The sequence below is a fragment of the Monodon monoceros genome, unplaced genomic scaffold (assembly GCF_005190385.1).
Source record: "Monodon monoceros isolate NGI ecotype Baffin Bay Population unplaced genomic scaffold, NGI_Narwhal_1 Super_Scaffold_12, whole genome shotgun sequence".
NCBI lineage: Eukaryota > Metazoa > Chordata > Mammalia > Artiodactyla > Monodontidae > Monodon > Monodon monoceros.
This window is the reverse complement of record NW_021703768.1, coordinates 166,126,100-166,144,704: the sequence shown is the minus strand read 5'-3', so window position 1 is coordinate 166,144,704 and position 18,605 is coordinate 166,126,100. Positions and strand designations below refer to the sequence as shown.

General features: G+C 44.4%; 1 protein-coding gene and 1 pseudogene across 1 annotated transcript; both read left to right on the top strand.

Moving 5' to 3' along the window:
- The first annotated feature begins 408 nt into the window (after positions 1 to 408).
- On the top strand, positions 409 to 1,390 carry LOC114893433 (annotated as a pseudogene).
- Positions 1,391 to 12,038: 10,648 nt separating this feature from the next.
- On the top strand, positions 12,039 to 18,265 carry LOC114893320 (olfactory receptor 7D2-like). The gene is given in 2 exon segments (XM_029219041.1): positions 12,039 to 16,865; positions 16,867 to 18,265. Coding segments are annotated over 2 exon segments (951 nt in total). The 5' UTR covers positions 12,039 to 16,140; the 3' UTR covers positions 17,093 to 18,265.
- The last annotated feature ends 340 nt before the right edge of the window (positions 18,266 to 18,605 follow it).

The window sequence follows — 18,605 nt, the reverse complement described above, 5'->3', positions numbered from 1 at the left end:
CTTTAAAGTCCACATTAGTGATCTCTTCATTGAATATCCAATTTAGTGAGGAAAACTGTATCAAAAATAGATAACAAAGCAGAGAAAATTAAAAGTTCGGAAAAAATCAATGTAGAGGAAATGTAATAAGAAGTTTGATTACTGGATCAGGAAAGGTCACTCGGTTCAAAATGACGTTTTGCAGAAAAACGGAAAGTTGCTCAAGATTGGTTCAAGGGTGGCAGCGGCTCCAGAGCAGTAGCAGCATCACCAGGTCCCCGGTGGAGGTGCTCCTACAGGTGTTGTTGCTGGAGCAGCAGAGGTTCTGTTCTCAGCGCAGGGCTGGGACCCTCCGGTTCATGATAGTCTTCGGAGGTCTCCCTCATCCCCCTCAGCTTCGAGAAAATGGCTCAAGCGAGTAAGCCTGCGATGAAGAGAGCTTCAACATCGGTTCCTTTGGAGAGGAATAAGAAAGAAAAGGAACAATTCTGTAAACTCTTTATCGGTGGCTTAAGCTCTGAAACCACGGAAGAAAGTCTGAGGAACTACTACAAGCAACGGGGAAACCTTACAGACTGTGTGTTAATAAGGCATCCTGCCAGCCAAAAACCAGGAAGATTTGGTTTTGTCACGTTTTCATACATGGCTGAGGTGGATGTTGCCATGGCTGCCAGACCTCATTCCATTGATGGGAAAACGGTTGCCCCCAAACGTGCTGTCCCAAGAGAGGACTATGGAAAGCAGGGGGCTCTTGTCACCGTGAAGAAGCTGTTTGTTGGTGGAATTGAAGGAGATACTGAGGAGCATCATCTTAGAGATTACTTTGAGAAATATGGAAAAATCGATGCCATTGAGATAATTACTGATAGGGAGTCTGGAAAGAAAAGAGGCTTTGGATTTGTTACTTTTGATGACCATGATCCTGTGGGTAAGCTTGTGTTGCAGAAAGGCCATAGCATCAATGGTCATCATGCAGAAATAAGAAAGGCCTTGTCTTGACCTAAAATGCAGGAAATCCACAGTTCTAGAGGTGGAAGAGGAGGCAACGTTGGTTTTGGAGACTCTCCTGATGGTGGTAGAAATGCTGGAGCAGGGCCAGGACGAGGAAGGAAATTTGGAGGACGATCTGATGGATTCAGGAGTGGTCGGTGGGCTCTAGTAGGTGCGGTGGAGGACCTGGATCTGGCAACCAGGGTGGAGGCTCCGGGGGTTGGTATGGCATCTATGGAGGAGGAAAGTGTGCAAGTGGAAATGACAATGATTTTCAGAAATCATAACCAGCAACCTTCTAACTAAGCTTAGCAAAGGGTGGAAACTTTGGCTGCAGGAACAAGGATTACACCATGGAGGAAAGTATGGTCCAGGAGGCAGTGGAGGAAGTGGGCGTTATGGAGGGACCATCCGATACTGAGCTTCTATTTGCTGTGGGCAAGCGTGAAAGCCCAGAGGCAGCAGAACATCTTCAGGTCATGGAAACTCTTCCCTCAGTCATGCAGAAATATGCAGTGATACGGCAGAAGACATCGGAGCAGATGCGGAGAGCCATTTGTGAACGGGTTGGATTATTTAAGAACATTACCTTACTATGGAGGAAAGATTGTGGAAAAAAATGCTTCTGAGACAGTTTCTTAGCTTTCTAATTGTTTCTTTCTACTGGTATTTGTAAGAGTGTAGAAGCATACCGTCTTTGATAATGTTGAAATATGTGTCGGGTGACATATGAAACAATTTTCAAGAATTTTCTCACAAAGTTTTGAAAAGCTGTTATCCAGGACCATGGTGTAATGAGACATAATGTTACAATGTATTCCTTTAAAAAACTGAAGTGTCTGTGTAGACTTAAGAAGCTATTGTACACTTATGATTTAATAAAGACTTCTAAAGGAAAAACAACTGTTGGTTGTCCTCTTTCATTGGTCATTTTTTACATTTTTATTTTTTATCTTTTAAATAAATATTTCTTAGTTTTATGAGATCACTGACATACAGCCCCATATAAGTTTAAATGCATCAAGTGTGGGTCTCGCTCAACCGAGGAGTTAGGCTCTGTTTCTGTCCTGGAAAGTGGAGTCTGCACCCCAGCCTTTCTGTCTCAGTCTAAGATTGGGGAGCCCCCTACATCATCTCTGTGACCCTGTGCGCCTGCATCCTGACCATCGCGTAGAACACCCTGGAAGGGGCAGGGCCTGGGCGCGGGGATACTCACGGTGTCATACACGGAGTAGGCTGCCAGCACGTGGAACGGGCTTTCTGCCTGGGGAAGGGGACACAGGGGTGCTTGTTTCATGCTGATGCTCTTAGTTTCATATTGTCTGACAAACCCTCATGACAAAACAGGTGTGTTTAAGAAATAAGGCAAAAAAGCAGTGAACTCTTCAGGACACCTCAGTGTGAAACATTTTTCAGGGGTAAAGTGTACATGTAAGGAAACGCATAGATCCCAGGTATACCGTGTGACGAGCTTTGACTTTCTTTATTTTTTCAGTTTGCACACAGAACAGCTCAGTCTCTGGGATGCACGGCCCGTGGGTTTTCACACAAGGGTGGGGCCGCCGCATCCGCGCTCCAGCGTCAGCCCCCAGCCTCGCAGCCCCGGCAGCCACTGCTCCTTATCCTCCCAGGGTTGCGCCTTTTCCAGAACGTCCTGTGAATGGAGTCATACGTGGGTCTGGATTCTTTCATTTAGCAAAACAAGTCTAAGACTCACCCGTGCTTTGAGTGAATCAATAGCTGGTTCCCTTGTGTCCCTGAATCGTAGTCCGTTTCATGGAATCCCACGGTTTTTCCATTCCCTCTTTGAAGATCATCTTGGTTGCTTCCAGTTGTTAACGATCATGAGCAGAGCAGTGAAGATTGCATGCAGGTTTTACGTGGATGTATGTTTTCAAGTCCTTTGGGTAAATCCGAAGGAGCATGATTGCTGAGCACATGGTGAGCACATGTGTGCGGTTTTGTAAGAAAAGGTCAAGCTGTCTCCCACGGTGGCTGCGCCATATGCATCCCCACCGGTGCTGGACGGGAGTTCCTGTTGCTCCACGTCCTCGCCAGCACTTTGCTTCTTATTCTGCACGAGTCTTTCATTAGGTATACGATTAGCAAATCTTTTCTCCCAGTCTGTAGCTTTTTCATTCTCTTAACTGTGTCTTTTGCAGAATGACAGTTTTACCTTTAGATACGGTTGTACTTGTCGCTGCTTTCCATCATGCTTTTATTAAAGTTCCTTACTCATGGAACTCATGAGTTTCTGATGTTTTTCTGATCTGGCAAATGCACAAGGGCCAACGGAGGGCTCCAAGCTCATGCTCTTCCCACCTGTAGAGGATGCTGTCTGTCACCTCCACGCTCTTAGCTTTAACAGTGTGTTCATGGTACCTGATGACCCCCAACCAGAACCCTCTGAGATTCCTCGACCTTCCCTCATAGCTGTGACCTCGCTGCTGAGATGAGACAGACACGGTGACATTGATTTGGTGCCAATGTGCACATCTCTTAGGAGCGAGGTGAAAAAGCATATTATACCATTCCTTCCTTTTTTTTGTGAACTCTCCCTTATCATTTCTCATATTTTTGCCTTGTAAGAAATTGATTTGTAGAAAGTCCTCACCCATTAAGGGCATTAGAACTGTAAATATTTTTCCCCAGTTTCATAGTTTCTTTGAGTTTGATTAGGGATTTTCCCCCATGCAGATACTTGATTTTCATGTGGTTGAATCAGCCACTTTTTAAAGTGGAATCTAGGATTTTGTCTGACTTAGAAAGGCTTTTGGTAATTACGGTAGCATTAGTGTAACCTTTATCTATGTCTTGTAGCTGGCGTGCCTAGTCCCTCTTTCACGCGTTTACAGGGTTTTCCCAGCAGTTCTCGCTTAGTTGCTCTGCATGTGAACTTTCGAATCAGCTCCTCTAAGCCCAGAAACAGCTGGCACGACATCTTGGGGCTCCTCCATGTCGTCGACTCAGGTCGCGCACGTCCTCAGGGCACGGCACCCCGTGTGGTCTCTGACTCCCCCCCACCCCCGCGCCCCGGTCGTGGGGAGGGGTCGGCAGGCTGGGCACGTGGTCAAGTTCCTGCAAGGAGGGCCCTCGGGGGTCTGTAACCTCTCAGAACTAAGACCCCACTAAAGCAGAGCAACGTGAATAAGGCCCTGCGTGGGCATCACACCAGCCTCCCTGTGCTGTCGGCCTGGTTCCACCACGTCACCTGGCGCAGGTGTCCCCCTCCAGCTCTGGCTCCCGAGGAGGCCTGTGCGTGCCTGGGGTGGGGTGGGGGGCGTCCCACTCCTCCTCTGCACCCAGAGGAGCTGGAGCAGATGGGTGCTCCCCAGATTTGCACCCCAACTCCGTCTAGGAGTGGCTGGGGGTACAGACTGAGGGGCGGGGGCACGGGCTCCAGGACTGCCCAGAAGGGCAGGAATCAGCAGACTTTCCCATCCGTCACCCCTGCCTTCCGTCCTCATGACAGGAAGGGCCGGAGCCCAAGCCAGCGGGACTGGGTGGACCCTCCGTACCAGGCGCCCCTGACCAGTCCCAGCGGTCGAGGTGGCTGGGGACCGGAGACGTGAACCCACCACTCGCTGTCAGCTTCTGCCCCGCAGTCAGTGTGTCAGGTGGGGCCTAGAGGACAGGAAACAAGACAGAATTGTAAATGACTGTGGACTTGGCCGGTTCTGCGCCCACAGCCCTCCCCCTGCGCAGCCCCCGACCCACAGGGACGGGACGGGCAGCGACAGCCCAGGCCCTCACTCCCCAGGGGCAGGGACGAGGGCCGGCACCCCCAGGGCCCTGACCCTGCTCAACCGGCCCTCTCCTGCTTCCAGCCCTTGAATCCTGGCCCCAGCACAGCAGCCACCCTGGCCTGGAGACCCCACAAGCCACGCCCCCGTCCATCCTGTCCCACCCCTGGGCGTCTAATCCTCCTCCCTGGAGGGAAGGACGGAGAGCCCCGCCCACTTGACCTGCCCCCACTCCCCTGCTCCAGTTTTCTCTTGAGCACTTAACACAGTGAAGCACCTGAAAACATTTTACTGATTCCCACTGTTTCCTGAAGTTCACGTGGGCAGGGTGGCATCTGTTCTAGTCTCTGTGCCCTGCACAGCTCCTGGACACATAGCAGAAGCTCCAGAATGAAAATAAGTTTAAAAATGCGTGACATGGGCTTCCCTGGTGGCTCAGTGGTTGAGAGTCCGCCTGCCGATGCAGGGGACACGGGTTCGTGCCCCGGTCCGGGAGGATCCCACGTGCCGCAGAGCGGCTGGGCCCGTGAGCCATGGCCGCTGGGCCTGCGCGTCCGAAGCCTGTGCTCCGCAGCGGGAGAGGCCACAACAGTGAGAGGCCCGCGTACCGCAAAACAAAACAAAACAAAACAAAAAATGCGTGACAGGTAACTTTTAAAAATTGTGAATCACTATGCTGTACACCTGAAATGAATATAATATTGTGAATCAACTATATATCAATAAAAAAGAAAGTTCAAACTAAAAATAAAGACGTGTGTATGACTGGAAAACATCAGTTCTAGAGGCACCTGTGGTTAACAACACTGCGCTGTGTACTTCAAATGTTCCAAGGGTAGAGCTCATGTGTTCATAGTACAAAGAAAAGGAAAAGCAAGGTGAACACCATGCAATGATTGTAAGTGAAATGAAATAAGTTCTCTCTAAAAGCAGTTATGAGCAACACTCCTAACTATGTGTGAGGACGGGAGTGTGGTAGGGTTGGAGGAGGCTGTGCTGGTGGGGAATCTGGGGGCAGCCTTGGGGGCTGACAGCATCAGGGACACGCTGTCTGGAGACGCGGTTCCAGGGGAAGGGATAGGACCCAGACTGTGTTCCTCTCACAGCCTCAAAAGACAGACACGAAAACCGATGGAACCTGAGAGGGACAAGATGCCTGAATGTCCTGCGTGTCGTAACCAACGAGTCTTATAGAGATGAGCAAATTCACAGAAGCCTCGATGAACAGCTGCTGAGCGTGATCAAGGGGACACACATGGAACTAGGGGGCTGCCTGTGCTTCTGGAGCGTACGTGCAAAGGTAGGAAGACTGATCATATACCAGGGAGAAAGCAAATCTCAACAAGTACCAAAGAAGCTGTACTGGGACTTCCCTAGTGGCGTATTGGTTAAGAATCCGCCTGCCAATGCAGGGGACATGGTTTCAAGCCCTGGTCCGGGAAGATCTCACATGCCGCGGAGCAATGAATCTTGTGCGCCACAGCTACCGAGCCTGCGTGCCACAACTAATGAAGCTCCCACCCCTAGAGACCGGACTCCACACCAAGAGAAGCCACAGCAAGAAGCCAGCACACCACAATGAAGTATAGCCCCTGCTCGCCACAACTAGAGAAAGCCTGTGCGCAGCAACAAAGACACAACACAGCCAAAAATAAAAAAATCAAAAGAAAAAGAAAAAAGCAGCAGTATCATAAGGAACATTTTCTAATCACAATGCCATTAAGTCAGGAATCAACAATGAAAAGATCCTTTTAAGCCCAGGGAGCTGTTCCCGTTCTCCCACTCCGGCCACATCTAGGAATGGACCTAGAAGCCCACCATGGCTTCTACAGTCTGGCCCGCTTACAGCCCAATCTCAACACAGCAGCTAGAGCAAACTTAGAAATCAGAAAAGGACATCACATCACATCATTTTTGCTACAAAGCCTTCCAGTGGCTTCCCATCTCTCTTACATTAAAACCCTAATTCCTCACATGGGTCTATAAAGCCCTGAATGACCAGGACCCTGAGTTTTGACCACACCCATCTCACACTATTTTCCACGTTGCCTTCTGAAACACGGGCCTGTGATCCAAATATGTCAAACCAGTTCCTGCTTCAGGGCCTTTGCATGCGTGATTTCCTCTCCCACGAGTGTGAGGTATACTTTTCCACTCCCCTTCTGCTTGGTTGGCCTTTTCTCAACATTTCTGTCTTATATCCAAATGTCACCTCCTCTGAGAAGCCCCCAGGCTTGCTCCAGCACATAGCCCTATTTTATTTTAATCATATGCATCATTATCTTTACCTGTTTATTTATCCTTTGTCCCTTTGCATAACCTCACCCACAACTAGAAGGAAATCCCATGAGGGGAGGGTCCTTATCTGACCTGTTTATCACTCGATCAAAAATGTAAGGTGCTCAAAAAGGGCTTACATGTTGAATGAACAAGGGGACATCTGCTAGGCTGACTGCAAAGCAGATTAGCAAAGGGCTCTGTGAAGGTCCTGACATCCCCATCATTCAGGTACTCCTGACCTCAGGCTCATTCCAACACTCACGGTCAAGGTACCTCATGCCCATTAGGTCCTGGGCATTGCCTTGTCACTCAGGTGACTCTTTGGAGAGCTTGCCCTCCTCTCCACTGCTTTGATATTTGTTCCAAAGCAAGGTCCACAGGTGTCCCAGGGATCTAGAGCAAGACTTGACAAAAGATATTTCTTAATCTAGACTTGTAAAAAAAATGGAGATGCAGTAAGATGTTCCCTAAGGGAAGCTGGGTACCCTGGAGGCCACAACCAAGAGGAGAAGAAGTGGTTTAGGAAGAAAAGGGCGTAATGAGGGCTGAGGTGTGGGGCTGGAGGATGTGGAGATGAGGTGAGGGCAGATCCCACAGGTGGCTCCAACGCTGCTCCCAGTGGGTAGACGTGGCAGAGCAGATCACTCCCCTGACCCTCGAGGGGGAAACTCTCTTGAAACAGTCAAAACAGCAAATTATTTAATGGGAAGTGAGGGGATTCAGCCCCAGATAATCCTCTTATTTTCTTCTCCTCTGGCTCACCTATCCCATACCAGGAGGAAACGCCCTTGTGCCACACCAGGTATCAGTCTGGCCCTGAGTCCCAGACTCAGCTCTTTGTCTCTGATCTCTGTCATTTGTCCTCCATCGGGAGAAGCAAAGATCATAGAGCCCAGACCTTCAGAAATTCCATTGTGAGGACCTCGTGTTGCTTAGAAACTGCTGTGGCAAAGAGGTAAGGAGGCAAATCTTTTCCTTGCATGCTTTCCTGGCATAAAGGCAGGGATGTAGGGGGAAGAAAAGCCCACCAAAACCAAGAAAAAGTCCCCAGCCCTGGAAAGGGCTCTCCAAGCCCCAGTCTACACTCTTATCTTCTTTTACCTCTATCTCTAGGTCAGCTCTCCTTTCGTTGTCCCTCAATTCTGGGCTTCCCCCTCATAACCCACTCTACACCCACTTGAATATCCTTCCCCCCATTTTTTTCTTCAGGGGGACATTTCTCCATCTACAGAGCTTCTCCCCTATGCCTAACACTGAGCTAGGTACTGCACATAAAGAGGGAAGTATAATGTATTGCTCTCCTGGGAGGATGCAAAACCAAGAAATGAAACACGTGCATGCAGTGTGATAGCTTGTCCCAGGTGTGGTCCAGTTTCCACAAGGTATGGGGAGGTCCAAAGAGAGTGTGTTCATCACTGCCTGGGGATGGCAATGAAGATTTCAGGACCGAGTATGGAAGGGGGCATAGGACTTTTCCAGGTGAGAGAGGACTCATCCAGTGAGAGCGACTGGTAAGTGCAAAGGTCCAGAGCTATGAAATTGTACAGGATGTTCCTAGAATTATAAGATGTCGAGTAGTTGAGTATCTAATGTCAAAGTATTATATTCCAATAGATAAAAATGTGACTCTCCTACAAATATATAGTGAGCGTACGTCAAGGACATTTATTAATGAAGGAGCCAGGTGAGTAAAGCTAGTTTGCAGAGCATTTGAGGAACAGGATTTATTTTGTCAGGAATGATGGATTTAGTTTTTCAAGTTAGATACAAAAATACAGAAAAATAAAACCTTAGCCCTTGGAGTTATCTTTTCTATCAGATAGAGAAGTCTCACAGGGCAATAAAACATAACCTTTGGGGTAATATTTTTAGATGAACAGAAATAATTTGCATTCCACTGGACAGAAACTGCTTGCAACTTATTAATCTCCTATGAGTTAACACTAACTTCACAGAGTCTAGGTACGGAACAAAGGAACAATTGCCCCCAAAATGAGAGAAGTAGGCAGGCCTATCAGACAATACTTCAGCATGATATTGAAAAGAAATGTAGGCATCCTTTTGCCTTACTGAAAAGTTTTGGGTAATTTTCCCCTTAATTCAAAGGATGGATTGGAATACATGATGAGGGTGGGAGTGTGGAAGACAAACCTGGAGTAATAAGACAGGGACCAGATCGTGGAGGACATTGGGATTTGGGCTTTCTCCTGGAGGATATAGAGCCACTGAATGATTTTTTAAATGCATACAATGATGACACTGAACTATTCTGACATCCCCTGCAGGATGAACTTAGAAGGATGCCAGTCTGCAGCCCAGTGGAGAGGTTATGCGGACCTGAATTAAAGCAGCACTGGTGAGTGAACAAAGTGTCCAGTGGCCGTTTCTGTTGACATCTGGATACCAAAGGCAGTCAGACTCTCCCTAAACAGCAATCTTCGTATGTCCACGTGCTTTATTAATCAGTATTGTAGCAATAGCCTTCCTCACTCAGTCCTGGCTTCATATCCTACTGCATGTCTGAGTCTCAGATGTTCCCACTGACAAAGTTCCTCTCGCTTGTCTGCCTATGATCCATGGAGTCCTGAAGCAATAAACCTGCATCTGTCACGTAGTCTGATTATATTCCTCCCATACAGATCTTTTATTCTGTATGCTGTATACATATCACTACCACCACCACCAAGTATTCAAAATCAAAGCAAATATCTCCAATTCTCTGCTAGAGTCATCAGCAATGTCTGCCTCCCATTACTGGATGTTACCCAGTTTGCAATCCCTCATTATCATTGCAGCCAGGTGGAGATCTTTTAGTTCTGCAGGCTGTTACCTTTGAAATGAACACACCAATTATAACCTATACAATTCTGTGATGGTAAACATTTGGTCAAACATTATTCAGGGTGTGTCCATGATGTTTCTGGATGAGATTAGCATTTGAATCTGTAAACTGAGGAAAGCAGATTGCCCTCCCTAATGTGGGTGGGCCTCATCTGATCAGTTGAAGGCATGAATAGAACAAAAAGGCTGAGTAAGAGAGAATTCCTTCTCCCTGATGGCCTTCAGCCTGTAACTTCTTTTCTTTTTTTTTTCCCAGCTTTCAGGCTGGAACTAAAATATCTTCCTGGGTCTCAAACCTGCCAGCTTTCAGACTGGAACTATACCATCAGCTCTCCTGGTTCCTAGGCTTTTGGGCTCAGACAACTATACCTTAGTTCTCCTGGGTCTCTAGCCTGCCAACTGCAGACCTTGGGACTTGTCAGCCTCCATAATTGTGTGAGTTAATTCCTTATAATAATCTCTTTAACACACACACAGACACACACACATCCCCTGCTGGTTCTGTTGCTCTGGAGAATCCTGACTTATTATATGGTTTCTTCATCTTTTCTTTTTTTAAAAACATTTATTTATTTTTGGCTGCGTTGGGTCTTCGTTGCTGTGCACGGGCTTTCTCTAGTTGCGGCGAGCAGGGGCTACTCTTCGTTGTGGTGTATGGGCTTCTCATTGCAGTGGCTTCTCTTGTTGCGGAACACGGGCTCTGGGCGTGCAGCCTTCAGTAGTTGTGGCACGTGGGCTCAGTAGTTGTGGCTTGCAAGCTCTAGAGCGCAGGCTCAGTAGTTGTGGTGCACGAGCTTAGCTGCTTCACAGCATGTGGGATCTTCCCGGACCAGGGCACAAACCCGTGTCTCCTGCGTTGGCAGTCGGATTCTTAACCATTGTGCCACCAGGGAAGTCCCTTCACCTTATTTTCATCTTTATATTTTTATTTTACTCCTGCTTTCCCTTTTCTTTCCTCTTCCAACCACTATTCCCTCTCAGCCTAGAATAATGGCTTATGATAAATTATCTTTGTTAAGGGGGCTATACCTGACCTACCCCATGGGAACAGGGAGAATGGAAAGACCATCCTGAAATTTGTTCCAAGATATGAATATGGTTCTCTATAAATAACTTTTTCTGATCACAAAGTATCAATAATATATTCTCATTGTGGAAAATCAAGAAAATGTAGGGACTTCCCTGGTAGTCCAGTGGTTAAGACTCTGTGCTTCCACTGCAGGGAGCGTGGGTTCAATCCCTGGTTGCAGAACTAAGATCCAGCATGCCATGTGGGGCAGCCAAAAAATAAAATAATTTTTAAAAAATGTATAATAGGAAGAAAAAAAATCCAAAGAAAGTAGGCACCCATAATCCCATAGATATAATCAATGTGGACATTCTGGTGAATTTCTTTCTAGTCACAGAGTTCATCTCCAAATTGCTATTGTTCTAAATGAATGGCTTTCTGTCCTATTCTCCCCACTTACGATTATAACATGGACTCTTTGTCATGTTAGTGTTCTCAACCGTCCCATTTTGTTTGTTCAAAAATCTCCACTCTATAAACATTATACGCTAACAGCAATACTCCAAACAGTATTCAGATAGTCCCTGACTTACAGTGGTTTAACTTTACTATTTTTGACTTTATAATGAAGTGAAAGCGATTAGCATTCAGTAGTCTCATGATGCTGGACAGGGGCAGCCACCGCAGCTCCCAGTCAGCCAGAGCAATCAGGAGAGTAAACAACCGACGATGCACTTACAACCATTCTGTTGTTCACTTCCAGTACAGTATTCCATAAATTGCATGAGTGAGTCAACATTTTATTATAAAACAGGCTTTGTGGGAACTATACTCAATATCTTGTAATATCCTCTAATGGAAAAGAATATATTCTTTACATATAGATATAACTGAATCACTTGGCTGTACACTTGAAACTAACACAACATTGTAAATTAACTATACTTCAATTTAAAAATGGGTTTTGTGTTAGATGATTTTGCCCAACTGTAGGCTAATGTAAGTGTTCCGAGCACGTTTAAGGTAGGGGCTAAGCTATGATGTTGGGTAGGTTAGGTGCATTAAATACGTTTTCAACTTAATGATATTTTCAATTTACAATGGGTTTATCAGGACATAACCCCTTTATAAGTCAAGAAAGATCTGTACTCTAACAGTAATGTTCTATAAACATTATACAAGGCTGACCCCTGAGATATTGTGAGTTTGGTTCCAGACCACCACAACAAAGCGAATAGCACAATAGTGAGTCACACGAATTTTTTTTGGTTTCCCAGTGCATGTAAGTTGTTTACATTAGACTGTAGTATATTAAGTGTGCAATAGCATTATGTCTAAAATAACAGTGTGTATAACCTTAATTAAAAAATACTTTATTGCTAAAATGTGCTAACCGTCATCTGAGCCTTCAGTGAGTAATAGTAGTAACATCAAAGATCACTGATAATAAACAAGTATAACATAAGTAAAGTATAATATAACAAGTATAATAAAGAAAAAGTTTGAGACATTGTGAGAATTATCAAAATGTAACAGAGACATGAAGTGAGCAAATGTTGTTGGTAATACGGCATCAATAGACTTAGTTGACAATTTGTAAAAAATGCAGTATCTGTGAAGCACAGTAAAGTGAAGGGTATGCCTGTACGGTAACAGCAATACTCCACAGTACATTCTAAAATACCATAATGGACGTCCCTGGTGGTCTAGTGGTTAAGACTCCACACTCCCAATGCAGGGGGCATGGGTTCGATTCCTGGTTGGGGAACTAAGATCCCACATGCCACACGGCATGGCCAAAAAGAAAATCATTCATTCATCCATTCTGTTCAATAAAATAAAAGTACCATAACTTAAGAAGTAATGTTGCAACAGTCTCATACCTAAATCTTTTGGGACCAATCTAATAACCTATTTTCTTAGAATTAAAATAGAGGGCTCCCAGTGTATATATACATTTGCAGGGTTCCAAATACTTACTAACTTGATCTCTAGAATAGCTTAGCCGAAAGGTGTCTTTTCAAACACAGTCATGCCATTTCACTTATTATGACCAACATTTGATAGTCTCATTAAATCTGGTGCTGGTTTTGTTTTGTTTTGTTTGCTATTTCTTTAAATGGAAACATAGTCTTGCCATATTATCCAGAAGTTGTGTTCCTAGTATTGACCCAAGTGAGTTGTAAACTTATGTCCACACAAAAACTTACACAAATTTTATGTAGCTTTATTCATAAGTGACCAAAATCGGAAGGAACCAAGATGTTCTTCAGTAAACAAACTGTGGTTACATCCAGACAATTAAATATTATTTAGGAATAGTAGGGAGTGAGCTATGAAGCCATCAAAGGACATGGAAGAACTGTAAATGCATATGTAAGTAAAAGATATCAGTCTTAAAAGGTTACATGATTCAAACCATATGCCATCCTAGAAAAGGCAAAACTATAGAGACAGTAAGATCAGTGGTTGCCGGTGGTTGGAGAGGGGAAGGATTACATGGAGCACAGGGGATTTTTAGGGTACTCTGTAGGATACTATAATGGTGGATAAATAATATTATGTATTTGACAAAACCCATAAAACAGTACAACACCAAGAGTTAACTCTAAAGTAAACTATGGACTTTAGTTAATAATAATGTATGAATAATGGTTCATTAATGATAACAAATGTATCACAACAATGCAAAATGTTAATAATAGGTAAAACCAAGGTCCAGCAGGGAGAGCAGTAATAAATGGGAACTCCACTTTCTGCTCAATTTTTCTGTAAACTAAAACTACTCTAAAACTAAAGTCTACAAAAATAGCATCTAATTGTTCCTTTACTTTGGTTTTCATTGATATATTTATGGAACTTGAGCATTTTTTCATGTTTTTATACACTTGTATTTAGCCTTTTATTTTTTTCTACTTGTTTTTTTTCTTACTGTTTTTACGAGCTTTCTAATATGTTGTTATTGCACTTTTATATTTTCTTATAAATCCTCCCTACCTCATGTCACTTGGTATTATTGATAAACACATGATTTATTGAATGTATTTATTTATTTGGCTGCGTCGGGTCTTAGTTGCAGCATGTGTGATCTTCATTGCAGCATGCGGGATCTTTCGTTGCGGTGCACAGGCTACCCTCTAGTTGTGGCACGCAGGCTTAGTTGCCCCATGGCATGCAGGATCTTAGTTCCCAGACCAGGGATCAAACCCGTGTCCCCTGCATTGGAAGGTGGATTCTTAACCTCTGGACCACCAGGGAAGTCCCTACTGAATGTTTTTTAAACTACTCATCTAATCCTTTGTGATTCCTTTCACTGCTCTTCTACTTAGGAAGCTTGAACACTTCACGAAGTCATATAAATACATTATTTGTATTCATTTCTAATAGTGTTCTGATTTCAGTTTTGCCACTCTCTTTTCTATTAGGTATTTATTTTGAGGTATTTTTCAAATGTTTTCTAGTTTTCTAAACACCATTTATTATATCATTTATCTTTTATGGGTTGTGATATATCTATATTACAAACTAAATTCTCATATTGGCTAATATCTGTTTCATGACTGTCCAGTCTGTCCCACTGATATTTCTGTATTTATGTCCATTGCACTGTTTTAAAAGTTGCCTGTCCTCATTCATCTCCTTTTACAAACTTTCTTGAATTTTCAACTAAGTTAATATTCCTTAAGTATGACCAGGTAATACTACTAATCACTTTCCTTGGGTGGATGGATCATAAGAGTCTTAATCAGAATAATTACCTCAGAGGAGTCAAAGGCAGCAACATTACCATAACACTCGACGCTACAGGAAAGCAGAGCCCATGCCTCTTACCTTTCTATACTTAGTTCTAACCCACTGCCTGGCATACAGTAGGCACTCAAATAATTGTGGAATAAATAGAAGATGAGGAGATGCAGAGAATCATTTAGATGTCTACAAATATCTAAATATTATAACGACAAAGAGAAATGATCTTCAGAGAGAGGAACTAAAACCATGTAAGTTATAAAAAGACACATTTCAACTCAAAGGAAGGAACTTTTTCTTAAATGTATATGAAATTGAGGATAACTGTCTCTTAGTTTAGAAATTCCCTCCTGTGGTAGAGACGTAATATTCAAACAGAAATTAAGACTTTTTTTTTAATTTTAAGGAGGGACATAAAAGGTAGAAGGCTCTCATTCTCTTTATTTTCAATTGAAAAGGCTTCATGATAAGTGGTCTCTTTGTTCTTGGTTAAAAGATTTTATGATAGGGACTTCCCTGGTGGTGCAGTGGTTAAGAATCCGCTTGCCAATGCAGGGGACATGGTTCGATCCCTGGTCTGGGAAGATCCCACATGCCGTGGAGCAACTAAGCCCACGAGCCATAACTACTGAGCCCACGTGCCACAACTACTGAAGCCTGCGTGCCTAGAGCCTGTGCTCTGCAACGAGAAGCCACCGCAATAAGAACACGCACCACAACGAAGAGCAGCCCCCACTTGCTGCAACTAGAGAAAGCCCGTGTGCAGAAATGAAGACCCAATGCAGCCAAAAATTAATTAAAAAAAAGATTTTATGATAGGGAATTGCCTCTACAAACCCTGACAATTTCTGTCATTCATTCAACAAATATTTATAGAGCACCTATTATATACCAAGTACTGTACTAAGTGCTTAGGTTACAAAATTAACATGAAACAGAAAAGGCATAGTCCTCTCAACCTAAAGAAATTTAAAGAACTGCAACACGAGCATGCAGGGCACCATTAGAATGTATGGTGGGAGTTCTGATTTGGTCTTTGGAATTGGGGTGTATTATGCTACACTGATCATTACGACAACGACAGAGGGACAAATTGGGAGAGTAATGGAGAAGTTACTATATGATAATGGAGGAATTATCTATAAAATCTTTGCACGATATCCTTCTCCGAGTCAAACCTGAGACAGAGAATGGTCTGCTTCAAGATATTATTTCAAGGCAAATGGCATGAGGGTAATAAAACATCATTAAATTCTGCAACTCCCAATGATCTCTTTCTCTCTACGTTTCCCTGGAACTTGAAGAGACCACAATGGCAAGGCAGAAAGGAGTTGTTACCAAGGCTGGTACTTTCGCAGGAATTATACAGCAAAGGAATAGTCATAAGTCAGGGAAGATGCAAGACACCCCTGCATGGTGTGGGACATTCATTTTTAAAGAGGTGTTCCTGGTAGTAGTGGTCGAAGCAGGGAAGGGAGGGTATTATTGAGGAGATCTTGGTCTAGAAAATGCTAGATAAAACGTAAGACTTCGTAAGTGAATGAGTTTCAAATGTATGGCACATTCCTGTTTTGTCATTGTTTGAACATTATTCTTGCCTCTTTCCAGGCAATTTCCATAAGTTATATGGAAACAGGGAACCAAACAGCTATTTCAAAATTCATCCTTCTGAGCCTTTCGGAAGATATGGACCTGCAGCCCCTCCTCTTTGGGCTGTTCCTGTCCATGTACCTGGTCTGTGTTATAGGGAACCTGCTCACCATCCTGGCCATCATCTCAGACTCCCACCACTACTCCCCCATGTACTTCTTCCTCTCCAACCTGTCCTTCACTGACATCTGTTTCAGCACCACCACAGTCCCCAAGATGTTAGTGAACGTCCAGACGCAGAACAAAGGCATCACGTATGAAGGCTGCCTTACCCAGATGTATTTTTTCATGATCTTTGCTGAGCTAGATAATTTGCCACTGACAGTGATGGCCTATGACCGGTTCGTGGCCATCTGTCACCCCCTATACTACATGGTCATCATGAACCCTCGCCTTTGTGGTCTCCTGCTTTTGCTTTCTTGGTTGATCTGCCTGACATATTCTTTGTTGCAAAGCTTGGTTTTGAGGGTGTCCTTCTGCAAAGATGCAGAAATCCCCCACTTTTTCTGTGAACTTGCTCAGATTCTCAAGCTCACCTGCTCTGACGCCCTTGTTAATGATATCCTGCTGTATTTTGTAACCGGCCTGCTGGCTGTTATTCCCCTGACTGGGATCCTTTTCTCTTATTCTTATCTCCTCCATAATGGGCATTTCATCTACTGGTGGGAAGTATAAAGTCTTTTCCACCTGTGGGTCTCACCTCTCAGCCATCTCCTTGTTCTATGGTGCAGGCCTTGGGGTCTCCCTCACTTCCGGAACAGCCCATCCCTCCAGAAAGGATTCAGTAGCCTCGGGGATGTACACGGTAGTCACCCCCATGCTGAATCCCTTCATCTACAGTCTGAGGAACTGAAGGGGGCTCTGAGGAGACTTTTCACTAGAGGAATGTACTCTCAGTGAGATAATGGAAGTTAAGGGCAGGCAACAGAGAGCCCAAGTGCTGATAACTGGTGTTCCTGAATATGTTACCTGAAGACATAGAAAAGAAATACCATTTATGACATACTAGAAGAAAATATTCCTGAGCCAAAGACAAACTTGAAGCAGCACACCAGAATGTTCACTGTCCACCAAGAAAGAATGGCCAACTCTATATAGGAAAAAAATCTAAAAAAGATTGGATATATGTATAACTAATTCACTTTGCTGTACACCTGAAACCAACACAACATTGTAAATCAACTATACTCCAATAAAAAGTTTTTTAAAAAATGGCCAACCAATAACAAAACTTCTCATGAAAACAAACTATTTCAAGGATATAGATTCCTACAAGCATCATGGGAGGAGAAATCAAGTCAAGGAATGCAGATGGGGAGGAGAGAGGACAAAAGTGACAACAAAAGTTTACACACTGGCTCATCTTTTAACCCTCTCGGGTTATTCTAGCTCCATGCCTACTGGACCATGTTCTTCCCTGGTCTTGGTCTGAAAACCATTACTTGGACCGTCTCATACCAACCTCCCTCACTCCATAAGATTTTACTTACTGATTCTTGCTTTGGTGTTGGCTACTGACCTATACTGAGGATAATAAGAAACTTAATAAGAAACTTCTTTAGGAAAATCATTGTAGTGTCTACTTTAAGAGAAGGGAAATTCTGGTCTTTGTCAATCCATTTGATCTGGAATAAAGGTCCAAAGCAATCTACTCGCTGTCTTCCTTGGCTGGCCCATGCTTCCCCAGATCTTCACACACCTGTTTCCTTTTCACAAGTTGGGCTTCAAATCAAAACTGTCAGCTCTTCCGAGAGCCCCACCCTGACCACCATCCTCCTATTCATTCGTTTCCATAGCACTTATCATATTTTGAGGGATGGCAGAACATAGAGGCTAAGAGGGCCCTGGGTTAATATTGCCATCATTCACTACGAGTGCAACCTCATGCAAGTTATTTAACTTCTCTGTGCCTCTATGCCCCATAATATATTTCCTGAAGAGTTCTGGTGGGGATTAAATGGTACACATAAGAGAGACCAGAACAGTGTCTGGTATAAGCACTCAGTAATTGTTTTTCTTTGTTTGTTTTGCGGTACGCGGGCCTCTCACTGTTGTGGCCTCTCCCGTTGTGGAGCACAGGCTCTGGACGTGGAGGCTCAGCGGCCATGGCTCATGGGCCCAGCCGCTCCGCGGCATGTGGGATCTTCCCGGACCGGGGCACGAAACCGTGACCCCTGCATCAGCAGGTGGACTCTCAACCACTGCGCCACCAGGGAAGCCCAAGCACTCAATAATAGTTATCCATCAAAAGATCCACGAGAGCTGTCTGGGTCCATGTTCACCACGCGAAGGTACAAAGGGATCCATTATCAGCAGAACAGGTAGAAAAGCTGACTAGAGAGGGTTGATCAGGCTATGGATTTAGA